The sequence below is a fragment of the Pinus tabuliformis genome, chromosome 4_2 (genome assembly GCF_031772625.1).
Source record: "Pinus tabuliformis cultivar Carrire ecotype Pingquan chromosome 4_2, CPIR1, whole genome shotgun sequence".
Classification (NCBI taxonomy): Eukaryota; Viridiplantae; Streptophyta; class Pinopsida; order Pinales; family Pinaceae; genus Pinus; species Pinus tabuliformis.
This window is the reverse complement of record NC_142304.1, coordinates 344,640,130-344,665,061: the sequence shown is the minus strand read 5'-3', so window position 1 is coordinate 344,665,061 and position 24,932 is coordinate 344,640,130. Positions and strand designations below refer to the sequence as shown.

The 24,932-nt window shown below is 36.8% G+C and overlaps 1 protein-coding gene across 1 annotated transcript; it reads right to left on the bottom strand.

Moving 5' to 3' along the window:
* Window positions 1–19,937: 19,937 nt before the first annotated feature.
* On the bottom strand, window positions 19,938–22,427 carry LOC149169337 (gibberellin 2-beta-dioxygenase 1-like). Its single transcript, XM_089428660.1, has 3 exons — window positions 21,749–22,427; window positions 21,314–21,644; window positions 19,938–20,456 (listed from the first exon to the last, which is right to left on the bottom strand). Exons 1-3 carry the CDS (start codon window positions 22,222–22,224, stop codon window positions 20,187–20,189), a joined length of 1,077 nt encoding a protein of 358 aa, XP_089284786.1. The 5' UTR covers window positions 22,225–22,427; the 3' UTR covers window positions 19,938–20,186.
* Between the last annotated feature and the right edge of the window lie 2,505 nt (window positions 22,428–24,932).

Genomic DNA, 24,932 nt, shown 5'->3' with positions numbered 1-24,932 from the left:
TCGTGCAGCATGCACCCGAGGAGGAAAAAACTGTTACAGGACATCCTGCAGGAGTCCCGTAACAGTTAAGCCCGCTAGAGTGCACACCATATACAATGGAAACGCGGGCACATGCAGTTGAAGCATCAAATCCATCGTCAGCGGCCTGTGAATATGAACCTCCGGGCCTGTGCAAATCCACCAGCAGCAAATAAATCCACTCATCATCGTCCAAGAACCGAAAAATCGCGTTGCGGCTGCACAGGTAAGTGTCTCGACCCTTTCTTCCGTCGAATTGCATGAATTTTACTTTGAAAATGTTTGCAAAGTGTGAAGTGAATGGGTTGAGCGGTTGTATGGCCATTCGATTGGCCATGTCGATCAGTTAATGGTCTAGTCGTATGTTTGGGTGGCGGTCGTGGCAAAAGAAACGGGCAGTACACACGTGAGAGCAATACCGTCGAAAAAAAAAACGAGTTTAACAGCAGAGACGGCGGCGGATCTGCGGGGAATGATGCAGCAGTAAGGGAACTCGCAGGCAAATGATGGAATGACGTCGTCCAACGGTCCGGCAGGGACAGCTCACCCCCACGCCACGGATTCCGCCGATTCAAATCTAATCGGCTAGATTGCCACCCCATGCATTTATCATTCACCGTTTCCGACTCGAGTGATCATCCGGATCCCTCTGCAGCTCGATACTCCGAGTCTTTGGCCATCAGAACGCCTGTGAAGCAACACCAAGAGCGCAGACCCACTGCAGTATCTCTCGGAAATCGCGCGCTGCTCCTACAGGAAAGTTGTTTCTACAGGAAGTCGGGTTCCTCACGTCAAAAAGGTGGCAGATTAAAAAGGTAAGCCTAAACTCTCCATGCAATTGGTTTTTGAAGGTGGCAGAATCATCGTCTACAGTCTGGTCGTAGAAAATTGTTGCAAATATTGTCTGTCGTGCATGAACTGTCGTCCTACAGGATGTCAGTATAATTAGCTGTGTTAAGGTTCTCAGGGGATAAGCTTTGTGAATTATGTGCATGACAGAGGCGTAATCCTACGCTTTGTCCCAGCAGACCAAACCTCTTCCGCATTTGCCACCTCCAGCTAACGCAACAGTTTTTTACCATGCCGGGTGGGTTCATCAGAAGGGAACCCACTGATTCAGCGAAGTTAAGAGAAAATCCTGAGGTGGTGGAGCTCTTCACACAAGCACAATGGATATCCTTCTGTGACAAATTGCAGGGCTATGACGACGAAGTGGCAGAAGAGTTTTTGCAAGCTCTGAAGCCGAAATCTAAAACGTTGGCCACCGTTAACTTCAGGGGTTTAAGCCTCAAACTCACCCCACAATTCATCAGCTGAGTTACGGAGCTCCCAATGGGATTACCATGGGATAAAGAAGAAAGGAAATTGGGCCAGCAAGCTAAGAAAGAATTCTTTCCACCAGAGGAGGAATTCTCAGAAGACAAAAATGGGGTTCGTAGAACCAGTTTACTGCCACCGTGGAATGAAGTTAGCTTGCAAATTATGAAGTACATCACCTGCGAAGGCCGTTTTAGCATTGTATACGGGTACCACTTTCGGTTACTCACTGAATTAAGGCACCAGATGGATCTACCTGTAGAAAACAAGCTCAGTCTCCCCTACTTTCTACTACAGTCTCTGATTGAGTGTGCAACCAAGTTGAAAGAAGGCACACCAGACCAGGTAGCCCACCATGGACTGATCAAACTCCTCGTGGAGGATGCGCTCCACACATACAAGGTTCCTCTCTCATGGGAAGCCTTCAGGAATTTGACAAAGGATGGGGATATAAAGATGCTAACCGAAGAGCTCGGTTCTTCTAGCAGTGAGGAGAAAGAGTCAGTGCCCGCAGTAAAGAAGGAAAAAGGCCAAAAGACCCCGACCACAGAGCAGAAGAAAAAGCAAGAGAAGAAACAAGAGAAAAAGGGTGACCAGGAGAAAGATGACACACCCATCTTGACAGCAAGAGAGAAAAGGTTGCAAGGCAGAGTGGACAAGGCTGAGAAGGTCCACATTAGCAAAAGTGCCTCGACAGTGACCGCAACCAAATCAAAAAGCAAAACTCATGCAGCAAAGCAAACCAAGGCAGTGACACCTGTTTCTACAGGAAAGCCGAAACCGGCATCTACAGGAAGCCCGAAAATTACAGAAAAAGGGTCTTCTATAGGAAGCCCGAAATTGACTAAAACAGGGTCTTCTACAGGAAACCCCGAAAAAGTGAAACCCAAGGAGAAGAAAGCTGACATTCGTGAAAGGGAGGCAGCAGTTGTGCTGGCCGCCCTCAGCACACCTCCTAAGCCAAAGGAGAAGAGAAAGAGGGAGACTCCTCTATATTTTAAAGCTCGAAGAAGTGTGAGAATAAAGACGGGCAAGCCACAGCCTCCGTCCAGCAGCCCGATCATCATTGAAGATGCCCCTACTTCGCCCAAGGAAAGGTCCCCCTCGAGGATATCAGTCACCTATGAGAGGGGGAGCCCGAAGAAAACTACGTGGCAAGAAAAGTTAGACCAATTGACTGAAAAAGCTCGGCTACAGGGTGCTGAAAATGCTCTACAGGAAACCTTAGCCAGGCTTAAAGAAACTAAGAGAATGGAAGAAGAAGCACCCTTATCACCACCAAGGGGGGGTGAAGTAGAGCTACCAAAGGAAGTGGAAAAATAGCATATACCAGAGCCCAGCCCTCAGCCAAGTCTGAGTTCATATTACAACTTTTTAGAGGCTGGCAAGATTATACCTCAGAAATTTACTGTGCCACTGTTTTTTGCATTAGAGGAAGAAAGAGTCCATACACACACGTGGATGAAAATAGCCAAGTCAAAGGGTGTGGCGGACATAGGTCCCTTACAAGAGCAGCTCAAGGAGGCCAGAAGTGAATTGTCCATGGCTAAACACGTGGCAAATTGCCAACGCGTGTTTCTACAGGAAGAAAACCAGAAGCTGAGATTGCAGCTACAGGAGCTGAGGGCAGGGACAGGTACATCCTCCAAGGACACCACAGAGGAACAGCAAGGCAAAAAGGAACTGAACACCGGTCTTGGGGAACCAACCACACTTCTACAGGAAGCAGAACAGCAAGCACAAATTGAGGTGCAAGCTCTCAGAGAACAGCTGCAACAGAAAGATGCACAATTGGCCTGCATGGCCAGCTGGGCCATGGATGCTATCCAATGCAGGCAGCCAGCCAAATCCTATGGCTTGTACTCGAAAGACCAATGGCTGCAATTCCAGATCAATACCTTGGTGCAAAGAGGTATCTCCCAGCTCCAAGACCCGCAGCAATTCACTGAAGTTTGCAGCACTAGCTCATCAGAGGATAGGGCCAAATTAGCGGAGTTCTACCTCCATAATCTGGCCCTGCCTAATGTAGTTTCATGGGATCCCAATACGGCCTTGGGAGACATGCAATTAATGGCCTTTGCCTCATGGCTGAACCATGAGGACAAAAGGGCAGCAGAAGCCAAAGCAATCATGAATCGAGAGCTGAACGAGCCATTGCTCATTGGACCAGAACCAGGAGATCCAGTTGCACTAATCTCGGCACACCAACATTTGTCCACTGACCCTCAAGCTTCATTAAGATATATGGATCATCAGGCCCAAGCCGTAGCTCATTTTGAGGACATGGAGAGACTGTTAGGAGACAACGTTGTCCAAGCATGCACACGCAGATGGAATACATCGGCACACAGTCTGAAAATCCGAGAGTACCATACCCCAACTCGGATGAGGGAAGCTCTGGTACGAGTAGCCCTCTATAAGAAATCCATGCAAAACCTCCAGGCCAGCTGGATTGGCCTTAACTCAGCCCACCACTGCTGCTAGGATTGATGGAAGGCAGCACAGAGAAAGATGATAATGAACAGTGGGAAGAGGTAAACAGAAGGGCTGGGTTTCATATCAGCAAGGAGGACACTACTACAGAGGCTTGGGATGTAAGGGTAGCAGTAAAGGCAATGAAGGATGAAGAGTTGGACTAGTTGCTCAAGGATGAGCAAATATTTTAGCTGGGGGGTGATTATGAGCCCCAAATTTTGGTAACGATTTGGGCTCATTTGGCCTACTTACCTTGCTCAACCCTTCATTTTTTATCACTTATGCATCATTTCTTAGTATATTCGTGTTATTTGTAGGAAGAAGGGCAGTCATTATGCATATGTGGCTAATACATGATGATTTCAGGTTTTTGGACATTAAATGGAGCAAAGACCACGCAAATGGAGACAAGGAGACAACCAAGGTGGCATTGCGGGTTTATAGGTAGGTTGTCCACAGTCTTGAATGACCTCCCTCGTGATCTCCACCTCAACTCCGAGCTCCAACAACTATCACCACCGAGCTAGAAGGCAGCCAACGGATTCTACAGGAACAGCAGTTTAGTTCTAGTTGGACAGCCAAGCCCCACTAATTGAGGAGGCCAGCTTGGCCCTCATCATGTATAAATATTGAGGCTGTAGCCTTCGATAGGACTCTTGAACCTTTGTTGTAGATTTTGAATTACGAGCTGTAGCTCTGTTTTTGCTCTTTGTAAGCCAATTTTGGCATGTTGTTAGACTCATGATTATGATCTTTTAATAAAAAGGCAGGCAGATTTTGATTCAATTCTGAGTTCTTAGAGGAGCTATAGCTCTCAGGTTAGGGCCCAACCTGAGAGCAATAGACCTCCTTTCCTTTGTATTGTTACTTATCTTTCTTTTATCATTGCATTTCTTGCCTTTACATGCACTTGGAAAATACAGTTTGCTGAGTTGACTGTTTCGGTTTGGTTATGTAGGTTAGTTTCATGAATGCAGTTGTTTCAGTAGTTCAGCATTAGCGTAGGGAGATTGAAGTTACGTTGAGTTCAAAAAAGGTTGAATGCATGCTCACTTTCACCTCTGTTTGGGGACCGGAAGTGTAGACCGTGCGAACTGCCAAAAACCCTGTTTTAACATATGCATGCAAGTATTGGTGTAATGTTTTCGGTTGAAGAATTGTCCATACGAGTAATGACTCTTTTGTTCAGCATCATGCACGATTTTCCTTCAGCTTACATTGTTGTTCTTTGATTCCTAATAAAACAGTTAGAATAGGTTGGTGAACTTTCGTTTACATGCAAGATAAGGGTGATTTGTTTCATTTACACTGCGCAGCACCACTTCATCGTGTTCTTATCCTTCTGAACCGTGCCTAAGCCACCTACTCATCCTCTGTTCAGCTCATTTGCCTTCCAACCCTTCTACTGTCCACGTTGCTCAATCTTTTTGACCTTCCATTGCCTCTACCTTTCTATCGACCAACCAGCTCTATCCACTCTCTCTCCATCTCATCTCTCTGTCCATAGGCCATCTCAAGCTCCCCTTTCATCTTACCTATCCACCCATACAACTCCTTCACTCCTCCATCACCCAAAACTCTGACTGCAGAACATCCTGTAGAAGTTAGCAAACTTCCTGTAGAAATCCCGAGCTTCCTGTAGGATCCCCTGCAGACATCCTGTAGAAGCCTGCAAACACGGTTGCCAAGCACCTGAACGTTGTGAGCTTCTGTGGAATGATGTTAGGGATCCCCTGGAACCTCTCAAAGTCCTCCTGACCTTTCCCAAGCCTTCCTCCCTTTGAACTACCCCTGCACTGTCAAGACCCAGTAAGAAGCACAATCATAATAACTCCACCCACTTGAGAAAAAATACAAAAACATGTTCTCTTCAATGGAAGTAGTTTAAATTCATGCATCTCATCTCACTAGAAGTAATGGCATCATTTTTAGAGGTTACATTCCCACCATTGCATCATAAGGATTAAGCTAGTCAGATTAGGGTTTACTAGGGTTTCCATGTTTGGTTGGCTTTCAGTTCATTCTTGCAAAGTAGGTTAATTTCCTTTGAGATGGCCTTCGTTCATCATTTAGAAAGCTTCTTCTGAGAACATATAGAAGTTGGCTTGAGCCCTAGCGGACTTGTGCCAGCTGACCAAGTGACAGCTGCGACAAGAGCTAGTACTTGTGCATACAGCACCGTCGCTTCCAAGTTTGTTACGAACTGCCGGGTTGATAAAATTAGAGAAGGAAGCTCCAGGAGTTGTAGCATTATTGCTACAATACTGGGGCTCACCAGAGATCGTGGGGATCGTGACCGGCCAAAGCAAAGGAACGAGGGCGACATCTCTTCTACGAACACTAGCGTTGGAATCCAAGTAGGTTCTCACCATCCACTTTGTATTTTCAATTAGGGACTTGCGTGATAGCATTGTGTGATTGTTGCTAGACCCAGTCTGGGCTAGTAGGGATCGTCTCTGTCCGTAGAGAGGATTTACCTCCACAACAATTACATCCCTTGGCATAAGGATTATTTTATTATAGAAGAAGAGTTACAATGAAGGAAACCTGTTGATAGGGCCTATGCATACATATATCATTGAATGTACATTTAGATTAGGCATAAGCCTATAAGGCAATTTATGAGGCATGTGTTGATGTTGAGGATAACTTCCTCTTGTGACTATTGTAACCTGTGATCTTTTTGTAGAGGCTCTAAGAACCTTGCATTTTTAGCAGTGTTGTAGGTTTTCGACAAGCTTCGCAATGTTGTTGGCTATGACATTGTAGGGCTAAGGGTGCGCCTTGGCTTGCAAATTAATGAGGGAAATCGATCTCCTCAAGATCATTTCTGTATTTAACAACTACAATAGGCTCAAGAGGAGCTATTTAGATGTATGCTCAGGAGGTAGTGCCCGTAAGGGCTAGCAACTCATGAAATCCACGTAGGGACATTGGCCTAAATCAAGTTGATTGCAGAAGCTCTGCAACCAAACCTAGGAGGAACCCATGCTCGACGACAATGAAATGGAGGTTCATGAAGACCTAACTTAGAACCAATCAGATACACTAATACCATTGACTGGAAGGAAAACCTAGACATGGAAAGCCCCAATCAGCTTTCACAGATCACAACTTATTGTGATTGGGCGCGGGTAGGGCAACTTAACTGGGGTAGTATCTTGGACTATCCCTCGTGGACCAATCGGAGGCAGATAGGGTAGAGGAAGGCCCACAAAAACTACGTTGTGATGCCTCTCCCACATGACATCATCAAAAAAGTTGGCGGGGTGGCATAGTTCTCCTAGACCCTCATATCCAATGGAGGAGACGTGGACCACTAGATGTGGGGTCAGAACCATGAGTCCTAACCCCAACTGTGTTGATCCTAGCCTGGGTTATTGTCCTTTAACTATACCATAGGAGTTGAATCCTCATTGACACCATGTCCCATTGGGAAGTGATGGGATGGGGGTTCTTACAAAGGAAACAATTGCCTTAGGCCCTATAACATGCTTCAAGCCATCAAAGGATAGTAACAACTCCTCAAACCACTAGAAGGCATCCAATGATAGTAAAAATTCCTCAAAGCACTACACATGACTACTTAATGCCCTCCTAGTCACCGTAAGAACATTAATGATACTCTAGGGCCCCTTACATGGTCCATTATTCTTACTATTCTTAGTAGAAACTATTGAGACCTAAGTCCTTGGTGCTTGCACTTGAATGGATTCACTCAAGGTACACCAATTATCAAAGTTATCCCCATATACTACTCATAGGTAACTATTTGGCTCTTAGTCTTGAGTAAACACACCCAAGGTACATTGATCCTCAAATTTATTCCCATGTACCTATTATAGGTAAATATTTGCAATGATTAGGCCTTTTTTTATAAAGATAATATGTTATGTTAAGAGGTGAAGTATATAAGAAATTTAATATCATGCTCTCACATAAATAGAGCATTGCGGTGTAAATTCATGGTAGAACAATATTTGAAATGTAAATTTAGGTTGAGAGAATGTTTTCATCGTTATTATATAAATATCAATATATTTTCAAGTCATGTACAATGGTGTATTTTATATGAATAACAAGAGATCAAAATTCTAAAAGTTATTTTACATGTCTATGCGCAATTACAATATATTATTAAGAATGCTTTGGGTGTGTTTTCTTGAGGTTGCATTTTACCCAATAAAAGCAAAGGTTATGTAAAGAAAGAACCACTAAAAGATAGGAGGAGAAATCAATTAACTTACTAGAATGTTGTGCTTAGCAGCCTGCAATCCCTATTTTCAAAATACTTATGTGAAGATATTATTGTATGTTTTGTAGTGTATAACTACAACACATATCTTTGAGCACACTCATGTAACATAAATAATGGACACTAGTTAAAAGTAATCATTGTGATGGTAACATGCTAAATAAAAGTGTTAATTGCAAATTCAATAACAAAAAAATAGTGTTTTTCCCTACCATGAATCATGGTAGCTTGCTTTGTTTGGATCCCTTTCGATTGGGGTTTGATATTTATACTCTTCATTCATTTGTGGTGTGTGAGAGGGAAGCATATCAAGAGCATACCACTGTTTGTTCATGTTGGCAATGTAAAGTTTATGAAACACGACCAATGTGAGCATTGTAGTTAGACATAGGTTTGAAACTACAATAAATATATCACAAGTTCCAATTAATGGGCCTTGGTTTCTAAATTACATTGTGTTAGTTATGACAACATGTTAGAAAAACTTCAACCACAATACATATCAAGCTCTATAGTGAGCATGTTTTGTGTTAACCTTTTTCTAGTTTTCCTTTGGAATATTAAAACGTAGTGACCTTAATTGTCAGAGGCAATTCTTTGGGTACATTCATCTTGTGACTCTAGCGATGAATGTTTATAGTTTCACTACCTACACAAGGATATGATCTTTACGCATTATTAAGTAATGATCTCCTTAATTGCATTGACGTTTAGCAACCATAATGAACTCCATTCTTGGAATATGAATATATAACCTTAGGTGGTCAATTTTTCTTTAACCAAGTTCATATTGTAGCTTCCTTCCTAAATGTTAAACCATTCACAACTCTGAAAGGGAAGATGTAGAAATGGCTTCCTTGTCAAAAGCTAAGTTATCCCAACACTATGAAAGAAAAATGCACAACTAATAGATCACTTGGTAGATCTAATTAGGACTTCCCAAGTCCATGGCATGGCCAATGTGAACACAAATTCTCACCAAATGTGAATACTCAGCCTTTGAGGGTAACATCGGTCAAACTTTTGGGCATGGTTGATTGCATCATTAGACAATTCTCACCAAATGTGAATACTCAACCTTTGAAGGTAACATCGGTCAATACTTTGGACATGGTTGATTGCATCATTGGACATGATTGATTGGGTCATAATCAAGAGAAATTCAAAGGAGGGTAAAAATAGAATATCATCATCGCTTGGTAATTGCTTTTAAATTAATTTAAAGGTGAAAAAAATATCTAAAATGTAAGTAAAGTATTACCTTAAATTATATATTATAATCAATTTAAAATGCTAAAAGCTTTGAGTGAAACACGTATATTTTTTTTTTGATGTGGGTAAGGAATCTTCGAGATAGGTCAAGTACAAAACAATTCCTCGTGTGGTCTATTCGACGCGTTACGAGAGTCACGCCTTGAGGCTCTTTATAATTTTCAAAAGGTTTTAGAAGTGGACCAATTTGTATTATATTTGAAGTCTACGCTTAAACGTGTTTAGTGCGTACAGCGTGTTAAGCGCAAAAAACATTTTTTTTTTTTTTTTCGAAAGTCGTTGTCTTTTTCTGAACGACTCTCTCCATCATATCTTCTTAATACAAAAGTTTAAATTGGATTCTTCGTGGCAAAGGCTACAGTTTTAACTTTTAAGCAAAGATCCACATTAAAAAGTCAAATTATAATCATTAATTTAATTCAGTGAATATGCTTTTAAAAAGTCAAATTTCAACTATTAATTTAATTTCCAAAGTTGCTATTTATTAAAATTATGCAAAGATAAAATATATATTATAACCAATCTTGATAAATGTAAAGGTATAAATAAATATGGATTTTAATAATATCATTATAAAGTATATTCATTTTACAAAACAAGGTTTTTTTAATATTTCAAAATTAAAGTATTGATTTGAGTGTGCAAATTTTTATAGTTAATTATAAAATATATATATATATATATATATTATAAAAAATAAACTGGGTTCCATTTATGATGTTGGATGAATGGTCATTGGATTTTTTAAAATATTGAAATATTAAAAAAAATTGGATAATAAGAAATTTTATAGAAAAATTAATTAAAAAATTTCACATATAAATTTATTAATAAATTAAAATTTATATTTTAAAATAAATATGAGTTAGTGGTTGAATATGTAATTGTATTTAGAGAAATCATATTAAATGATCTCTTGATTCATGCATATACAAGTGGATGAAAACTCACCTATGTCTTTTTTTAAGTTGGTCAAATAATCTTAATTTGAGTGGTTTAGTGAATAAATATTTTTTTTTTCACTTTAAAAAATTAACTTTTTGTTATTTTTTTGAAATAAAAAAAAGTACAAATATGCAAATACATAATTGCAAAAATTGTATGAATTTTTCACTGTGTTGTAGCTCAAGGTTGAACATTTCAGCTCAATGTTGATCATTTCAGCTAAAAAAAAATTACATAAGGTTATATAATTGTTATAATATTATATTAATATAATAGATGATAAGAAATTGAATATTATTGTAGATGGATAAAAGTAATGAATAATACACACAATTTTTAGAATAGATAAAAGTAATGGAATGAAGGTGTTTACATTCACTATTATGAAAAATTAAAAGAGATGAATCTAAGTATATAATGAAAGCGATAGTTTTTCACACATACACATAAAATAGTTGAAGTATAACAAATTTGTTTACTAGAAAAAGATATAGATAATTATAATTATAGTTATAGTTATAATTATAATTATAATTATAATTCTATATATATATATATATATATATAATGTTGATGATACTGGTTTTTTTTATGAAAATATAAACTTGGTAGTTAATTAAGAATTTTAGAAGATTTATGCTTATGACATTGAACAAAGGATAAAGGATAAATGGAGGATGAAAGGTTTACCATGGGCTTGAAAAGAAAATAGATCTTGGATATGAGATAAAAAGAAACTCTACTTTGATACTCTCATCATTCTTGTTATTTCATATGGATGTAAGGTTTGGGGTTGTAGTAGATCTAGAGAGTTCTGGAGGAAAATAAAACAAATACAAAATTAGTTTATAGCCTACATGATCAAGATTAAAGAAAATACTCCCTATCATATACTCCAGATTGAGTCAAGCCTTTCCCCCATTGAAAGGATGGTTTGACTAGGTATATCTCATGTATAAGAAGAAATTAAAAGACGTGGAAGCCAAAAGATTTCCTAAATTTGCTTCTAACTCTAGCCAAAACCTCTACCTTCAGCTCAAATAAGGATGACATAAGGATATTGAGTCTTGGTTTCAACATATGGGGATAAAAGAGGAGATCATTTAGCAAAACAAGGATAATATTAAAAATATTATTGCTTCAAAATTTATGGAAAAAGTGTGTGGTGATAAAAAGAGGGAAAAAAGAAACTAAGATATGAGATGCTCAACCCCAATTTCAAAAATCAAAAGTATGAAAAGTCGGTTTTGTTTAATTCCCAAAACACCATGGGATGAAAGAGTTTGTGACTTTTGTAACACTAAAAGGGTTGAAGATGAGATTTTTTTATTCAATTATTCATTTTATATTCACATGCCATCTAATTTTCAAAATATTTGTCATACTACCAAGTTCTCAACCTTTTAAATGAGCAAAACTATGGTGATCTTAGAACACCTCTCTTAATGTTTTTTAGGCATAGAAATAAAACGCTAAGGAATTATGAGTAAACTCTTACCTTCTTAAGGTCAAATAAACCATATCAGTCTTAGTAGAGGTGAATCATCACCATCATCAATTGAAAAATAAAATAAAATAAATATGAGTAAAAAGTATTTTTAAAATGGCCCATGGGGCATAGGTTAAGACACTCCATGGTGAAAATGTCACTAGTTCAATACTCCATGGGCAAAAAACTAGTCATGCTAAGAACTAGTGTGGCTCAGGCTAGGTATGCTAAAGAATTATGAGTAAATTCTTACCGTCTTAAGGAGGTCAGATAAACCATATCAGTCTTAGTAGAGGTGAATCATCACCATCATCAATTGGAAAAAAAAAAAAAATATATATATATATATGGATAAAAAATATTTTTAAAAATGGCCCATGGGGCATAGGTTAAGGCACTCCATGGTGAAAATGTCACTGGTTCAATATTCTATTGGCAAAAAACTACTCATGCTAAGAACTGGTGTGGCCCAAGCTAGGTATGATCCAAGGGTGATTTTGAGAACTTAGGTCGTGGCAGTCATCTAAAGCTCACATTACCTAACAAACAAACAAAAAATGTTTCGAAAATGATTATTTTTGTTTGTTTATTGAATACATATAAATTTGAATTTTAAATCTTAGAATTTACATAATAATTCATATCACTAATATTTTCAATTGAATTATCTAACATCTATTAAAATCTAAATAATTTACCAGAACATAATAAAATAAAAAATTAATCAAAATTATTTAATAATTTTATTAATATAAAAATATCATTATAATTATATTAACCAATTACCCCATATTGTTAAGATTAATTTAAATAATTATCAGTTAAATGTGAGATTTCTTTCGAGTTTAACACGGGTTATGGGTCTTTATTAATGTTCTAATAAATAATATTTCCAAAAAATGTTTTATACGACATTTAATTTAAAAGTAAAAAATAATTAACATGACAGTGGACAAAATAAAATATTTAAAATCGAAGTATATTTAATCATGTTAAATCTACAACGTTATCATATAAGTTGCATCACTGACAAGGAAAGTCAACATAAAGAAAAGATAAGTTAATTTAATATCCACCTTTCATTAAATTAACATACTGAAATTTAAAAAGTTACCTATCATTAAATTAATATCCTGAAATAAAAAAAGCTTCAAAGGTACATTTCCATATGTAAGCATCAAAAATGGGGTCTGCCGTGTTGAGAAGTCACTGGATCTGATCTCATGAAGCATATACTTTTAAGACAGAAGAAGTTGAGAACCTAGTAAATTTCCAGATTTAATACCAACATGAAAATGGAAGACAAGCATGTGTAACCATATGGCCTGCAGCTATTTTGACACAACAGATAGTGGCCTGTGGCCAGCAGGCTACACAGACGTCACAGAAAATTAAATTTCGTCCATGTTGCAGTGTGAACGCTTTGACTGACACACAGATACCAGTCGCCGCTGTTCATTCATTCACATTCATAAACAACCAGAGCCGAAAGCGATTTTCATTGCAAAATTTTACATAGGATAAAGAGTTTTATTATGACTCAAATTACATCAAGGGTTTTCTTGGTTTTAGTGTTTTGTTCATTGATTCAGGGTTTTTGTTTTTAGGGTTTTGTTCATTGATAAAGGGTTTCTATTTTTAGGGTTTTGTTTATTGATTAAAGGTTTTTGTTTTTAGGGTTTTGTTCACTGATGAAGGATTTCTGTTTTTAGGGTTTTATTCATTCATTAAGGGTTTTTGTTTTTAGGGCTTTGTTCATCGTTTAATTAATTAAAATTAGGACGGTGACTATTTTGTTTTCATTAACAAAGTTGATAAGCAATTTATTCGAAAGAGGTTTATGTTTAGTTAAAATTATATATTTTATTTGTTTTAGGGTTTTTAAAGTTATTTTTTTTTGGTGATACAATTTTGAGAAATTATTATTTTTGTTTATTTAAAATATATTTTAAAATGTATAAATAGATTCATCTTCATCAAAACATTTTAATTATATATATCAAACAAATTTATAAGGATTTAAAAAGATATACCCATGAAAATACTAAGACTTTGAACTAAATTACAACTTGATTTAGTTAAAATTTGTCTGAAGTATTACATATAATAGAAAATTTCCATAAAATTCAAATTACATATCTGAATTTCTTTTAAGATTTTATCCATGACTCTCAATTATAAGTTCATACAAATAACTAAATTTTTTATTAAAAAAATGTAGGATGTTTAAATTATATAAACTATATAATTCAAATTTGTGATTAAAACAATTTTTTATGGAATTTAAAAAAATATACTCATGAAAAAATCAAAATTTGAAAAAATAAAATTACAATTTGATTTAGTTAAAAAATGAATAAACTACTAAATTTAATAAAAAAATTGTCCAAAAATTCAAATTACATATTTGAATTATTTTAAAGTTTTTTTTTTTTTTTCCATTATAAGTCCATCTGATTAACTAATGCGATTAGGAAAATTTGCATCCACAAAACTTCATGATAAAATAGAATTGTGATCACTTTTTCCCCTTATAACATGGTGGTTGTCACTTTATTTTCTTGGTAACATGAATGGTGGTTTTAGCATTTTATTTCTTGAATTGAAAATGGTTGTCACTTTCTTTTCTTTGTAATATGAATAGTGATTTTAGTTTTTTATTTCTTAAGTTGAAAATGGTGGTCACTTTCTTCTCTTTGTAACATGAAGAGTGGTTTTAACTTTTTATTTCTTGAATTGAAATTAGTTTAATGATAATAATTTAAATTATTATAACAATATAATCAATATAAATTATCATATTATTTGTGAGAATTAACAATAAATTAAAAATAAATTCATTTTATTATAATTTAAAAAAAAAAATAATAACAATCATACTTGCCAACTACTAAAAATATTCTCAATTAACCTTCATTATAATTCAATACCTTTTCATATACATATATGATTTGTAAATATTTTGTTTAGGAGGTCAAATTGTTAGACCAGAGCATACCCAGAGACTTAGACGGCAATAACAAAGAATAATTTCAGAGACAGATGGAGAAACAACAAGATTACTCAATTAGAAACAGTGGAATATATAAAACAATCACTGGAGAACAGAAATCACTTTGCATTACATAAAAAGCTTGGGCCTTAGCTTGCTTTCCTTGGCAAGAGAAATTACAAATTTATAGAGGCAGAAGAAGGATCTGGAGACCTGGAATGATCTAGAAACGAATGGCGGTGTAGAAAGATCTAGAATCCTGCATGTGATTCTAGAAACTACTGGCGGTGTAGAAGGATCTAGAATCCTGCATGAATTTGGCTTCACACTTAACATTCTCCCACTTGATGCCAAATAAGAGTCATCAACACACCGAGTCCTACCATGCCTCTACATAAATCATCTTTATTTCGTGGTAAAATCTTAGTGAGCATATCAGTAGGGTTCCTATCTGTATGGATCTTTTCCAAGGATAATTGTTCTTCCTCGAACACATGCCGGATCCAATGGTACCTTAAGTCAATGTGCTTGGTTTTTGAATGAAATGCTAGGGTTTGCACCAAGTGAATGGCACTCTGATTATCACAATATAACACATACTTGTCCTGCTTTATTCCTATCTCTCCTAGGAATCGCTGCATCCACAACATCTCTTTACAAGCTTCTGTTGTAGCTATGTACTCTGCTTCTGTTGTAGAGAGGGCTACTATTCCTTGTAGCCTTGACACCCAAGACACTGCTGCATCTGCAAACGTATACAAATAACCTATAGTGGACTTTCGGGTATCCATATCTTCAGCCATATCTGCATTTGTAAATCCTTCAAGCACAGTCTCATCATGACCAAAACATAAACAATAATGACTAGTACCCTTGAGATACCTCGAAATCCATTTTACTGCTTGCCAATGTTGTTTGCCTGGATTGGTAAGGAACCGACTCACTACTCCCACTGAATATGCAATGTCTGGTCATATGCATACCATGGTATACATCAAACTGTCAACTGTTGAAGCATAAGGAATCTTGCTCATCTCTTCTTTCTCCTTGTCATTATTAGGACATAATTCAGTACTCAGCTTGAAGTGGGCTGCAAGGGGTGTACCAACTGGCTTGGCATCCTTCATATTAAGCCTATCAAGCACCTTCTTGATATATCTTTCTTGTGACAGCCACAACCTTTTGTTTTTCCTGTCACACATAATCCACATGCCCAATATCTATTGTGTTGGTCCCAAATCCTTCATTGCAAATTTTCTACCCAAATCTTTGTTCAACCTATTGATCTTATTCTTACCATGCCCAACAATGAACATGTCATCCACATATAACAATAATATGATATACTTTTCTTGATCATACCTCTTGATATAGACACAATGGTTAGCTTCCAACCTTTGAAAACCATGTTCCAACATGAATGAATCAAATTTCTTATACCATTGTCGAGATGCCTGTTTCAACCCATAGAGACTCTTCTTCAACCTACAAACAAGGCCTTCTTTGCCTTTTTCTATGAAGCCTTCTCGCTACTCCATATAAATTTCTTTCCTCTAATTCACCATGAAGGAATGCAGTTTTTACATCTCACTGTTCACATTCTAGGTCTAAAGCAGCAACTAGACCAGGAACGACTCTAATGGATGACATTTTAACAACAGGTGAGAAAATTTCAGTGAAGTCAATACCTTCTTTTTGGGCAAAACATTTCACCACTAGCCTTGCTTTATACCTCTCCTTTTCGTCACCTTCATGCTTAATCCTGTACACCCATTTGTTTTGTAGAGCCTTTCTACCTTTTGGGAGGTTTACCAACTCCCAAGTTTTATTTTTTGCAAAGAGTTCATTTCTTCTTCCATTCTTTACTATGCTCTACTTTACAAGCTTCTTGAAAACAATTAGATTCACCTTCATCAGTCAACAAAATATAGTTTGAAGGAGGATACCTTTGTGAAGGCTTATGAGGCCTGGAAAATTTGTGAACCAACTGTGGTGGTGCATTATCAGGTTGAATCTCCTGTAAAGGTTCCTACAAAATTCCTTCTTCTTGTTGTTCATCACTTTCCATTTGTTGTTCTTCATGCTCCTGAATTTGCTGTTCATTTTCTTGTATTGGTGGTATGTTTTCCTGTTGCTCTTCAAACCTGTTAATAACCTTCTTGACCTCCAACTAACCTACAGTCCTCTTGAACATTTATGACTCATTAAATATAACATCCTTGCTTCTAATAATTTTATGTTTGACTCGGTTCCATAGACGATAACCAAAATCTTCATCCGCATATCCCAAAAAAATGCATTTCACAAATTTAACATCTAGCTTAGTTCTTTTTTCTTTGGGAATATGTACGAATGCTTCACATCCAAAGATTTTCAAGTGAGAATAATTCAAATTTTTACCAGTCCAAACTTCTTCAGGAATACCGCCATCCAAGGCTGTAGTTGGAGATCTATTTATGAGGTAGCAAGCGGTCCTAACTGCTTCAGTCCAAAAATTCTTCTCCAAACTAGAATTGGACAACATACTTCGCACGTTTTCCATAATGGTGCGATTCATCCTTTCTGCAACACAGTTCTGTTGAGGAGTACCAGACACAGTCTTCTCATGCTTTATGCCAAACCTATTACAATATTCTTTAAATGCATTTGAGCAATATTCTCCACCATTATCTATTCTTAAACACTTCAGCAATTTGTTAGTCTCTCTTTCAACAACAACATGGAATTTTTGAAATATTCCAAACACTTCACTTTTATTTTTCATAGGATATGCCCAAACCTTCCTGGATGCATCATCTATAAATGTTACAAAATATGATGCTCCTCCTAATGATTTGATGTTAACAGGCCCAAACACATCTGAGTGTACCAATTCTAACACATTTTTCTTTCTGTCATGGCCACCTCTAAGGAATGAAACCCTTCTTTGTCTACCATATATACAATTCTCACAAAGATCAAGATCGTAGGATTTCAAACCTAGCAATAAATTTTTATCAACAAGGATTTTTAAGCCCTTCTCGCTCATGTGACCCAAACGCTTATGCCACAGATCTGCTGAATTTCCTTCTTTTGTGACAACAGCTAGATCTAATTTTCCTATCAGTGTCTTCAATGTGTATAATGTTCCTGTCTTGGGTCCTTTGGCCACGACCAATGCACCTTTGCTAATTTTCCAGCCTCCTTTTCCAAAGCTTATGGAATAGCCTTCATCATCCAGTCGTCCCATAGAGATTAAACTCATGCGCATTTCTAGTACATGCCTGACTTGTTTCAACAATATATCTTGTCCATATTTCATCTTGATCTAGACATCTCCCACTCCAACAATACTGCAAAAATGATTACTCCCCAAATGCACTCTACCATAATCACTAGGATTATATGAAACAAAACTATCTTTGCATGGGGTTACATGGTGAGATGCCCCAGAGTCAAGGATCCAATCAAAGCTACTGTTAGATGTATATACACATGCATCCTCTACTGAAACAGTAAACAACACATCACCATTTGTGGCTACAACAGTAGTCTCACCTTCATTTGCGCTGGATGACTTGTGAATTGTAATGGACGATCTTCGATCTTTTTGTCCTTTCATCCAGAATCGACATTCTTTCTTCGTGTGCCCGAGTTTGCCACAATGAAAGCAGATGATTATGCCTCTCCTTGATTTTGATCGGCCTCTCGATCTTGATCGCCCTTGCCGACCTCGATCCATTCTCCTACCACGATCAGCTAGAGCTAGAGCCTCTCCTCCCTAGTTTTATGCAATTGACTTGCGTCACAGCTCCTCATTCATTAAACTGCTGCTGACATCATCAAACTTCAGGGTCCCTGTTGTTGTTGAAGTGCTCATAGCAGAGGCAAGTTGATTAGTAATAATATTAAATGGTTTCAAGTGCTCAACAACTGAAGCACCCTCTTTCATTTTGAGATTATAAAGCTTCTTCATCAAGAACACTTTGTTTGATGCCGTGTTCTTCTCATATAGATCATGGAGCTTCTTCCATAATCTTTCAGTCGTCTTTTCTCCAGACACATTGAAATAAACATTCTTTGCTAAATATTGACAGATTGTTGCAGTCGCCTTTTTATCCAGCGTATTCCACTCTTCATTTGTCATCGATGAGGGTTTCTTTGTTGTGCCCTCAATCTTGTTGTGCCCTCAATCGGCAAAGACTCATCCTTTAAAACCAGTATATCCTCCATCTGTGATTTCCATAGGGCAAAATTAGCCCCGCTCAACTTCTCCATATCTTTAACTATTGTCTCCATTTTCAATCAAATACACGCCTTAAAAAACTCCACTTAAAAATAAAACTTTAATGATTACTCTCTCCTTTTAAAATACCCTTTTCAAAATTTTTGCTCCTTTTTAGAATATACTTTTCAAAGTTCCAACATATAATTATATATGTTTCATAATAAATATAAAAACATATGTAATGTTTTAACCTTTTCACATTTTACACATACATATGTTGGTTTGAGAAAAAACTTGACGTATACGTGTAAGCTTGATGTAAAAAAAACTAACTAACACCACGTTTCAACTCCAATCTCCACGGATCTGTTTCAAACTCCAGCAACAAGTACGGATCTCCACGACCTTGTTTTTCTTGTATCAACTGTCTTTTAGTTCCAGCGTTCCTCAACTATTTCTTGGACAGATCCTTCAACAGCTTCAGGGGTAACAACCAATGTTTTAACGAAGGCTGACAGAGTAAGGCGATGGTAGCACTAAGCCGCTTGCATAGTGGATATTCCGCTTGCATAGTGGATATTCGACAGTAGCTCTGATACCAGTTGTTTGTTAGACCAGAGCATACATAACACAGCAGAATTATACCCAGAGACTTGGATATTCGACCGTAGCTCTGATACCAATTGTTAGACGAGAGCATACATCACACATAGCAGCAATAGCAAAGAATAATTTCAGAGACATATAAATGGAGAAACAACAAGATTACTCAATCAGAAATAGCGGAATAGATAAAACAATCACTAACAGGAATAACAGGCTTGGGCCTTGGCTTGCTCTCCTTGGCCAGAGAAATTACAAATTTATAGAGAAAGAAGAAGGATCTAGAGATCTGGAATAGTATGTAGAAAGATTAGAATCCTACATGTAATTCTAGAAACTACTCGCGGTGTAGAGAGATCTGAAATCCTGCATAAATAAATGCAGGCTTCACACTTAACACAAATACCATGTTGGATAATTTACTCAATTACTCCCAACCTTTTTGTATTAAAAATCTTGAATGTACAACAATTTTTTCCGCTGTATCATAAATCTTGAATGTACAACAATTTTTTCCGCTGTATCATCTGACTGTGTTTGCTATTTGATCAAGCAACTCCCCCTCCATTATATCATCGGATTGTAACCACCGGAATAAAATTTGTTGAGTGGATTAAGCCACACCTACTCCTACCATTGAAGCCTGAAATTTCTGGAGCAGGCCACGAGTTTGTCCCAACTTCAAGCAGTAGATGGATTTCTTGTATTGAGACCAGAGGAATGGCATGTACTGGGCGGGACGATCTTCGTCCACCAGCTGGGAAGGAGTGGCGATGGTCGCATCCAACGCCGGAGCACCGAAAAACATCATTGAAATCCGCGAACGCAACGTGTTTGTCACCGCGCGGTGCCTCACGCTCTTGAACCGCCCGTTTGTCAGTACCTACTCCAACAGTATATTCAATGTCTCAATTAATAAAAGATAAATATATATCTAATTCCATGAATGTCTCCATTAATAAACTTGCCAAAGAAATAAATTATAAGCCTTCATTGAGGGAAAATTTCTTTACACAGGTTGGATTATTTGTAAAATTATTTTAAGCCTTCATTGAGGGAAAATTTCTTTACACAGGTTGGATTATTTGTAAAATTATTTTAAACATCACAATTCTAGAGGGAGGAAGGAAGGAATGGATGATAGACTTGTTTTTATTTATATTTTATTGAATTTTGAATTTCATAATTTACATAATATTTTCTAAAAAAAAATTTTTTGTTAAAAAATTGTTTTCTAATAGATTCTAGAAATTTCAAACATTCAAGAAAGAATCAAAAATCAAATAATGGATTAGTAAATAAATTCTTAACCAAGTTCAGATCACAAAATTATGGCAAGGTTATTGTCAATCAAAACAAATAATTTATGATGTGATTTTCCCATAAATAATTTATGTAAGTTATGATGTGATTTTATCCAAAAACTTATTCAATAAATCACACTTGTTGGTATCTTCTCTGTTATGAGGAAAATAGCATACAATCAGTAACATGTCTCTACGGAGACAACTGTAATGACGATCAATTATATCATCTTAATATAATTACATTCTGATTTTTTCTTTTGAGAAAAAAAAAAAATCACACTTGTTGGTTGAACCTCACTTATTAGTTCAAAACAAATCCACAAATAAATTATGATATAATTTTCACCCAACACTCTTCTCAATAAACATAAATACAATCTAATAAAACATAAATACAATCTAATAAAAATTTTACCAGTGAAAATCTATATACCTGCATGCAGTCTCCTATGTTTATAGAAAACGAGGACGGGTCCGGGGACACGGTAACCCACTTTCCATCTCTGGATAAAACCTGCAATCCTCCGACATCGTTGGAGTGCAGAACGGTTAAAATCTGGGGATCGGTGTGTTCTCCGAATCCTATTATGTTAGAAGGATCCGGGCATGGCGGATAATGGTTGAGTCTGAATGCAGAGTCGCTCCCCTCGGCTGTTAGAAAACTTGAGAATATATTTTCAGGAAGCCCAAGCCCTTCTGCTAGCAGTTCCAGTATATCACACGCAAGCTTTTTGGTTGCACTTATGTATTTGCTGGCAGTATTACTGTAGAGCGAAATAAACATATGAATAAGCAATTGTATTCCATCGTTATGATATGAAGTATTATATATAAATGTAAAATAAATTAAAAAATTGCAATTTTTTACCAAAAATTGATATAATTATCTGGCGAAATTGCCTTATAACGCTGCTGAACATATTGAAAATCAGATCTGAAAAGCAGATATTCAATCCAACCCACATCCCCATTCCGACCAATACTTCTGTTGCCATACCCGTACGGATCGGCAGGCCCCGCTCTCTCTTTTTCGGACAATGGCAGAGCGAATAACTTCTCCGCTTCTGCCTCCATGGCATCAATTAAAGCCTGCGAGATTCCATGGTTCACAACCTTGAAGAACCCATTGTCTTCGCAGGCTTTAACTAGGGCCTGGACGACCCTGGTTTTTTGTGCAGACAAATCCACAACGGGGATAGAGGAGGCTGAGGAGGAGCAATCTGTGACAGTGGGAGTGTAATGGCGGAGTAAATTGGACTGAGAAGCAGAGGAAGACACAGGTGTTGAAGCCATTGCAGTCACTGCAAATTCATTCACGGGTAAATTACATAGTAAGCTCCTCATCTATATACACATAAATTTATGAAGACTGATTCAACCTTAGAGTCTTCCACGGCACGTAGTCTACAAATAGCAAAATCTTGACTCGCTGTATAATAATAAATGCAGTGGTCATCACGCGTTTCTACTGGGGATGACGGTGCTTATGCTCTCCAACGAATAGCCAGCACAGATGCAGAATAATAAACGATATTTGGTGGGAGCGCATACCCACTTTAATGTGCCGACGCTCATATTTATCATCACATGCGCTGCACTCACTGCATAAACTCTGCTCACAAGTTCATATTTTTTTTTTCTATGGGCGGTACATTTCGCTTTTAGTTTTTTTTTTTTTTTCCTCAAGGGGTCAAAATCAATAGGGGTCTATGGTCAAAGTTTTAATTATTTGATATTTAACTAGGTTAAAATCGACCAGAGTCTGGAGGATTTTTTTCATTTTTTAAAGTTCAGAAAAATTAGAGCAAAAATAACTAACTTATCCACCTATTATTAAGTTACTCTAATATCATAAAATTTGAAATTTCGAGTGGTCTTTTCCTTGGTGCCTGACTTTGACTCCGCGTGGATTGTTAAATGTTGAGTTCTGGAATTTCACGTTTCTTGCCCTAATCGACCCACGTGTTAGTGCAAGTCGGAATGATGCGAGTCATGTCATTTCGAATAAAGGTTAGTTTTTTAACCGACAAAGATTTTGTTGGGCAAACGGCAATATAGATATGGAGGTGAAATATATTTAAACTTGGTTTATAAGAATGCTCGTTCCTCACTTCTTCCTCCTTCAAGGGTATATAAATAGTAACATGTAACAATTCAGTCAAGTATATTATATTGGTGTAGGTAACTTTTACTTGTTTAAAGTGTAGGTAACCTTTACTTGTTTTTTGTGTGGGGTTATATTTTCTTGTTGAAATTATTGATATGGGTAAAGTTGTTTTTTTACTTAAAATTGGTTTTTAAGTTTATAGAAGTTATTTAGTTGGTTTAAGAGACATTTTTTCCAATTTGTTGTTTGGTATTAAGTTTATAAAAAGTTATTTAGTTGGTTTGAGAGACATTTTTTCCAATTTGTTGTTTGTTAGATTGGTGTGTTGTTGAGATATTGTTTCAACTAATAATTAGTTGGTTAAGATAGTGAAACTATTTTAAGTCTCACATTCATTTATCTATATTTATATCATTACATTTATTAATATTGAGTGCTTAAGGCATTTTTGTGTGTAATAAGAATCTACTCTCCAACTTAATAGAAAAATGATTTAAATATATAAGTTTGATAAGTGGTTGGATCCAATGCTGGAGACTAAGGAGTCTTTTATCATGAGACGAGGTTCAAGGCTCAATAACACCTTGAGATAATGTGGAGTTTAATCTCTATAAGCTTTGAGGTTGCTGGACAAATTTCGTAAAAAACTGTTCAATTGGTCTCATCGATGGCTATCCCTTGGCAGAAGATATATACTGGCACAAGTTGTTCTCCAGCAGACTATGGTATATTGGGCACAACTATATATTCTTCCTTTGTATGTGGTGAATGAAATCAAATGCTACATGGCACATTTCATCTAGGTGGGTTCGGGCTCTAGACATAGATACCACTTGATCAAGTGGGAAAAGATCATCGTCCCTAAAAAGTTCGGTGGATCAGGAATATTAGATATTAAATATTTTGGATGGCTCTCATTAACAAATAAATCTGGACAACACTATTTCGGGAAGGCATTTGGCAAGGCATTATCTCTTTTGAGTATCTACAACATAGGACAACGAAGGACTAGATTAGAGAAGGGCACATTAGACAAAAAATGAGATCATATATTTGGAATAGCTTCCACAAGGCCAAATATTGGTTCCTCGGGCAGATTACTTGGGATTTTGGAAAGAGAAACAATATTATTATTGGCACAGATAATATAATGGGTGTCGAGGGGGAATATAAACTATCGTAGGAGACTTTGAGAAAAATACATTCTAGAGGATATTTCTTATTGGAACAGGTCATTCTTGGATGACGTGGACATTTTCGTATATGGAGAAATGGTGAAGAAATGGGCTTGACCGACCACTATGTTGAAGAATATAATACATACATATAGACCCTGAGTTGCACTGCTTTATGCCGGATGGAGGAAGGATATCACATTACATGGGCAGGAAGATTAAGTGACAACTCAGTGGTAGTAGTTGATTCATACAGGTACATTATGACTACTATTTTCTCTTTCACTCAATCCATCTAGTTGTTCAAAATTTGGAAATTAAATGTCCCCTACAAAATCATTATGTATACATGGTTGGCATAACACAACAAAACGTTGACTTGGGAGAATCTATGGAAAAGAGGCATACAGGGGCCTATAAGATGTTCTCTTTGCAAACTTTCACTGGAGATAAACACACACCTTCTCTTGGATTGTCCTATTACTTTACAGGTCTAGAGATACATAATGCAACAACACACCATACCTTTCAAGCACTTCCTGACAATTGAGCAATGCCTTATATGGTGGATGGACCACGGAGGTAAACTCCAAGCCATTCCACTTTATATCTTCTGGGAAATATGGAAAGCCATAAATGGTTTTATTTTTGAAAACAATAAGATTGACATCTACTGGATCATGTTCAAAGTTGGTATGTGGATGGACAATATTGGATCAAGCACACAATGTGATAAGGATCAATCGTCGATATGATACATTCCCGCTCAC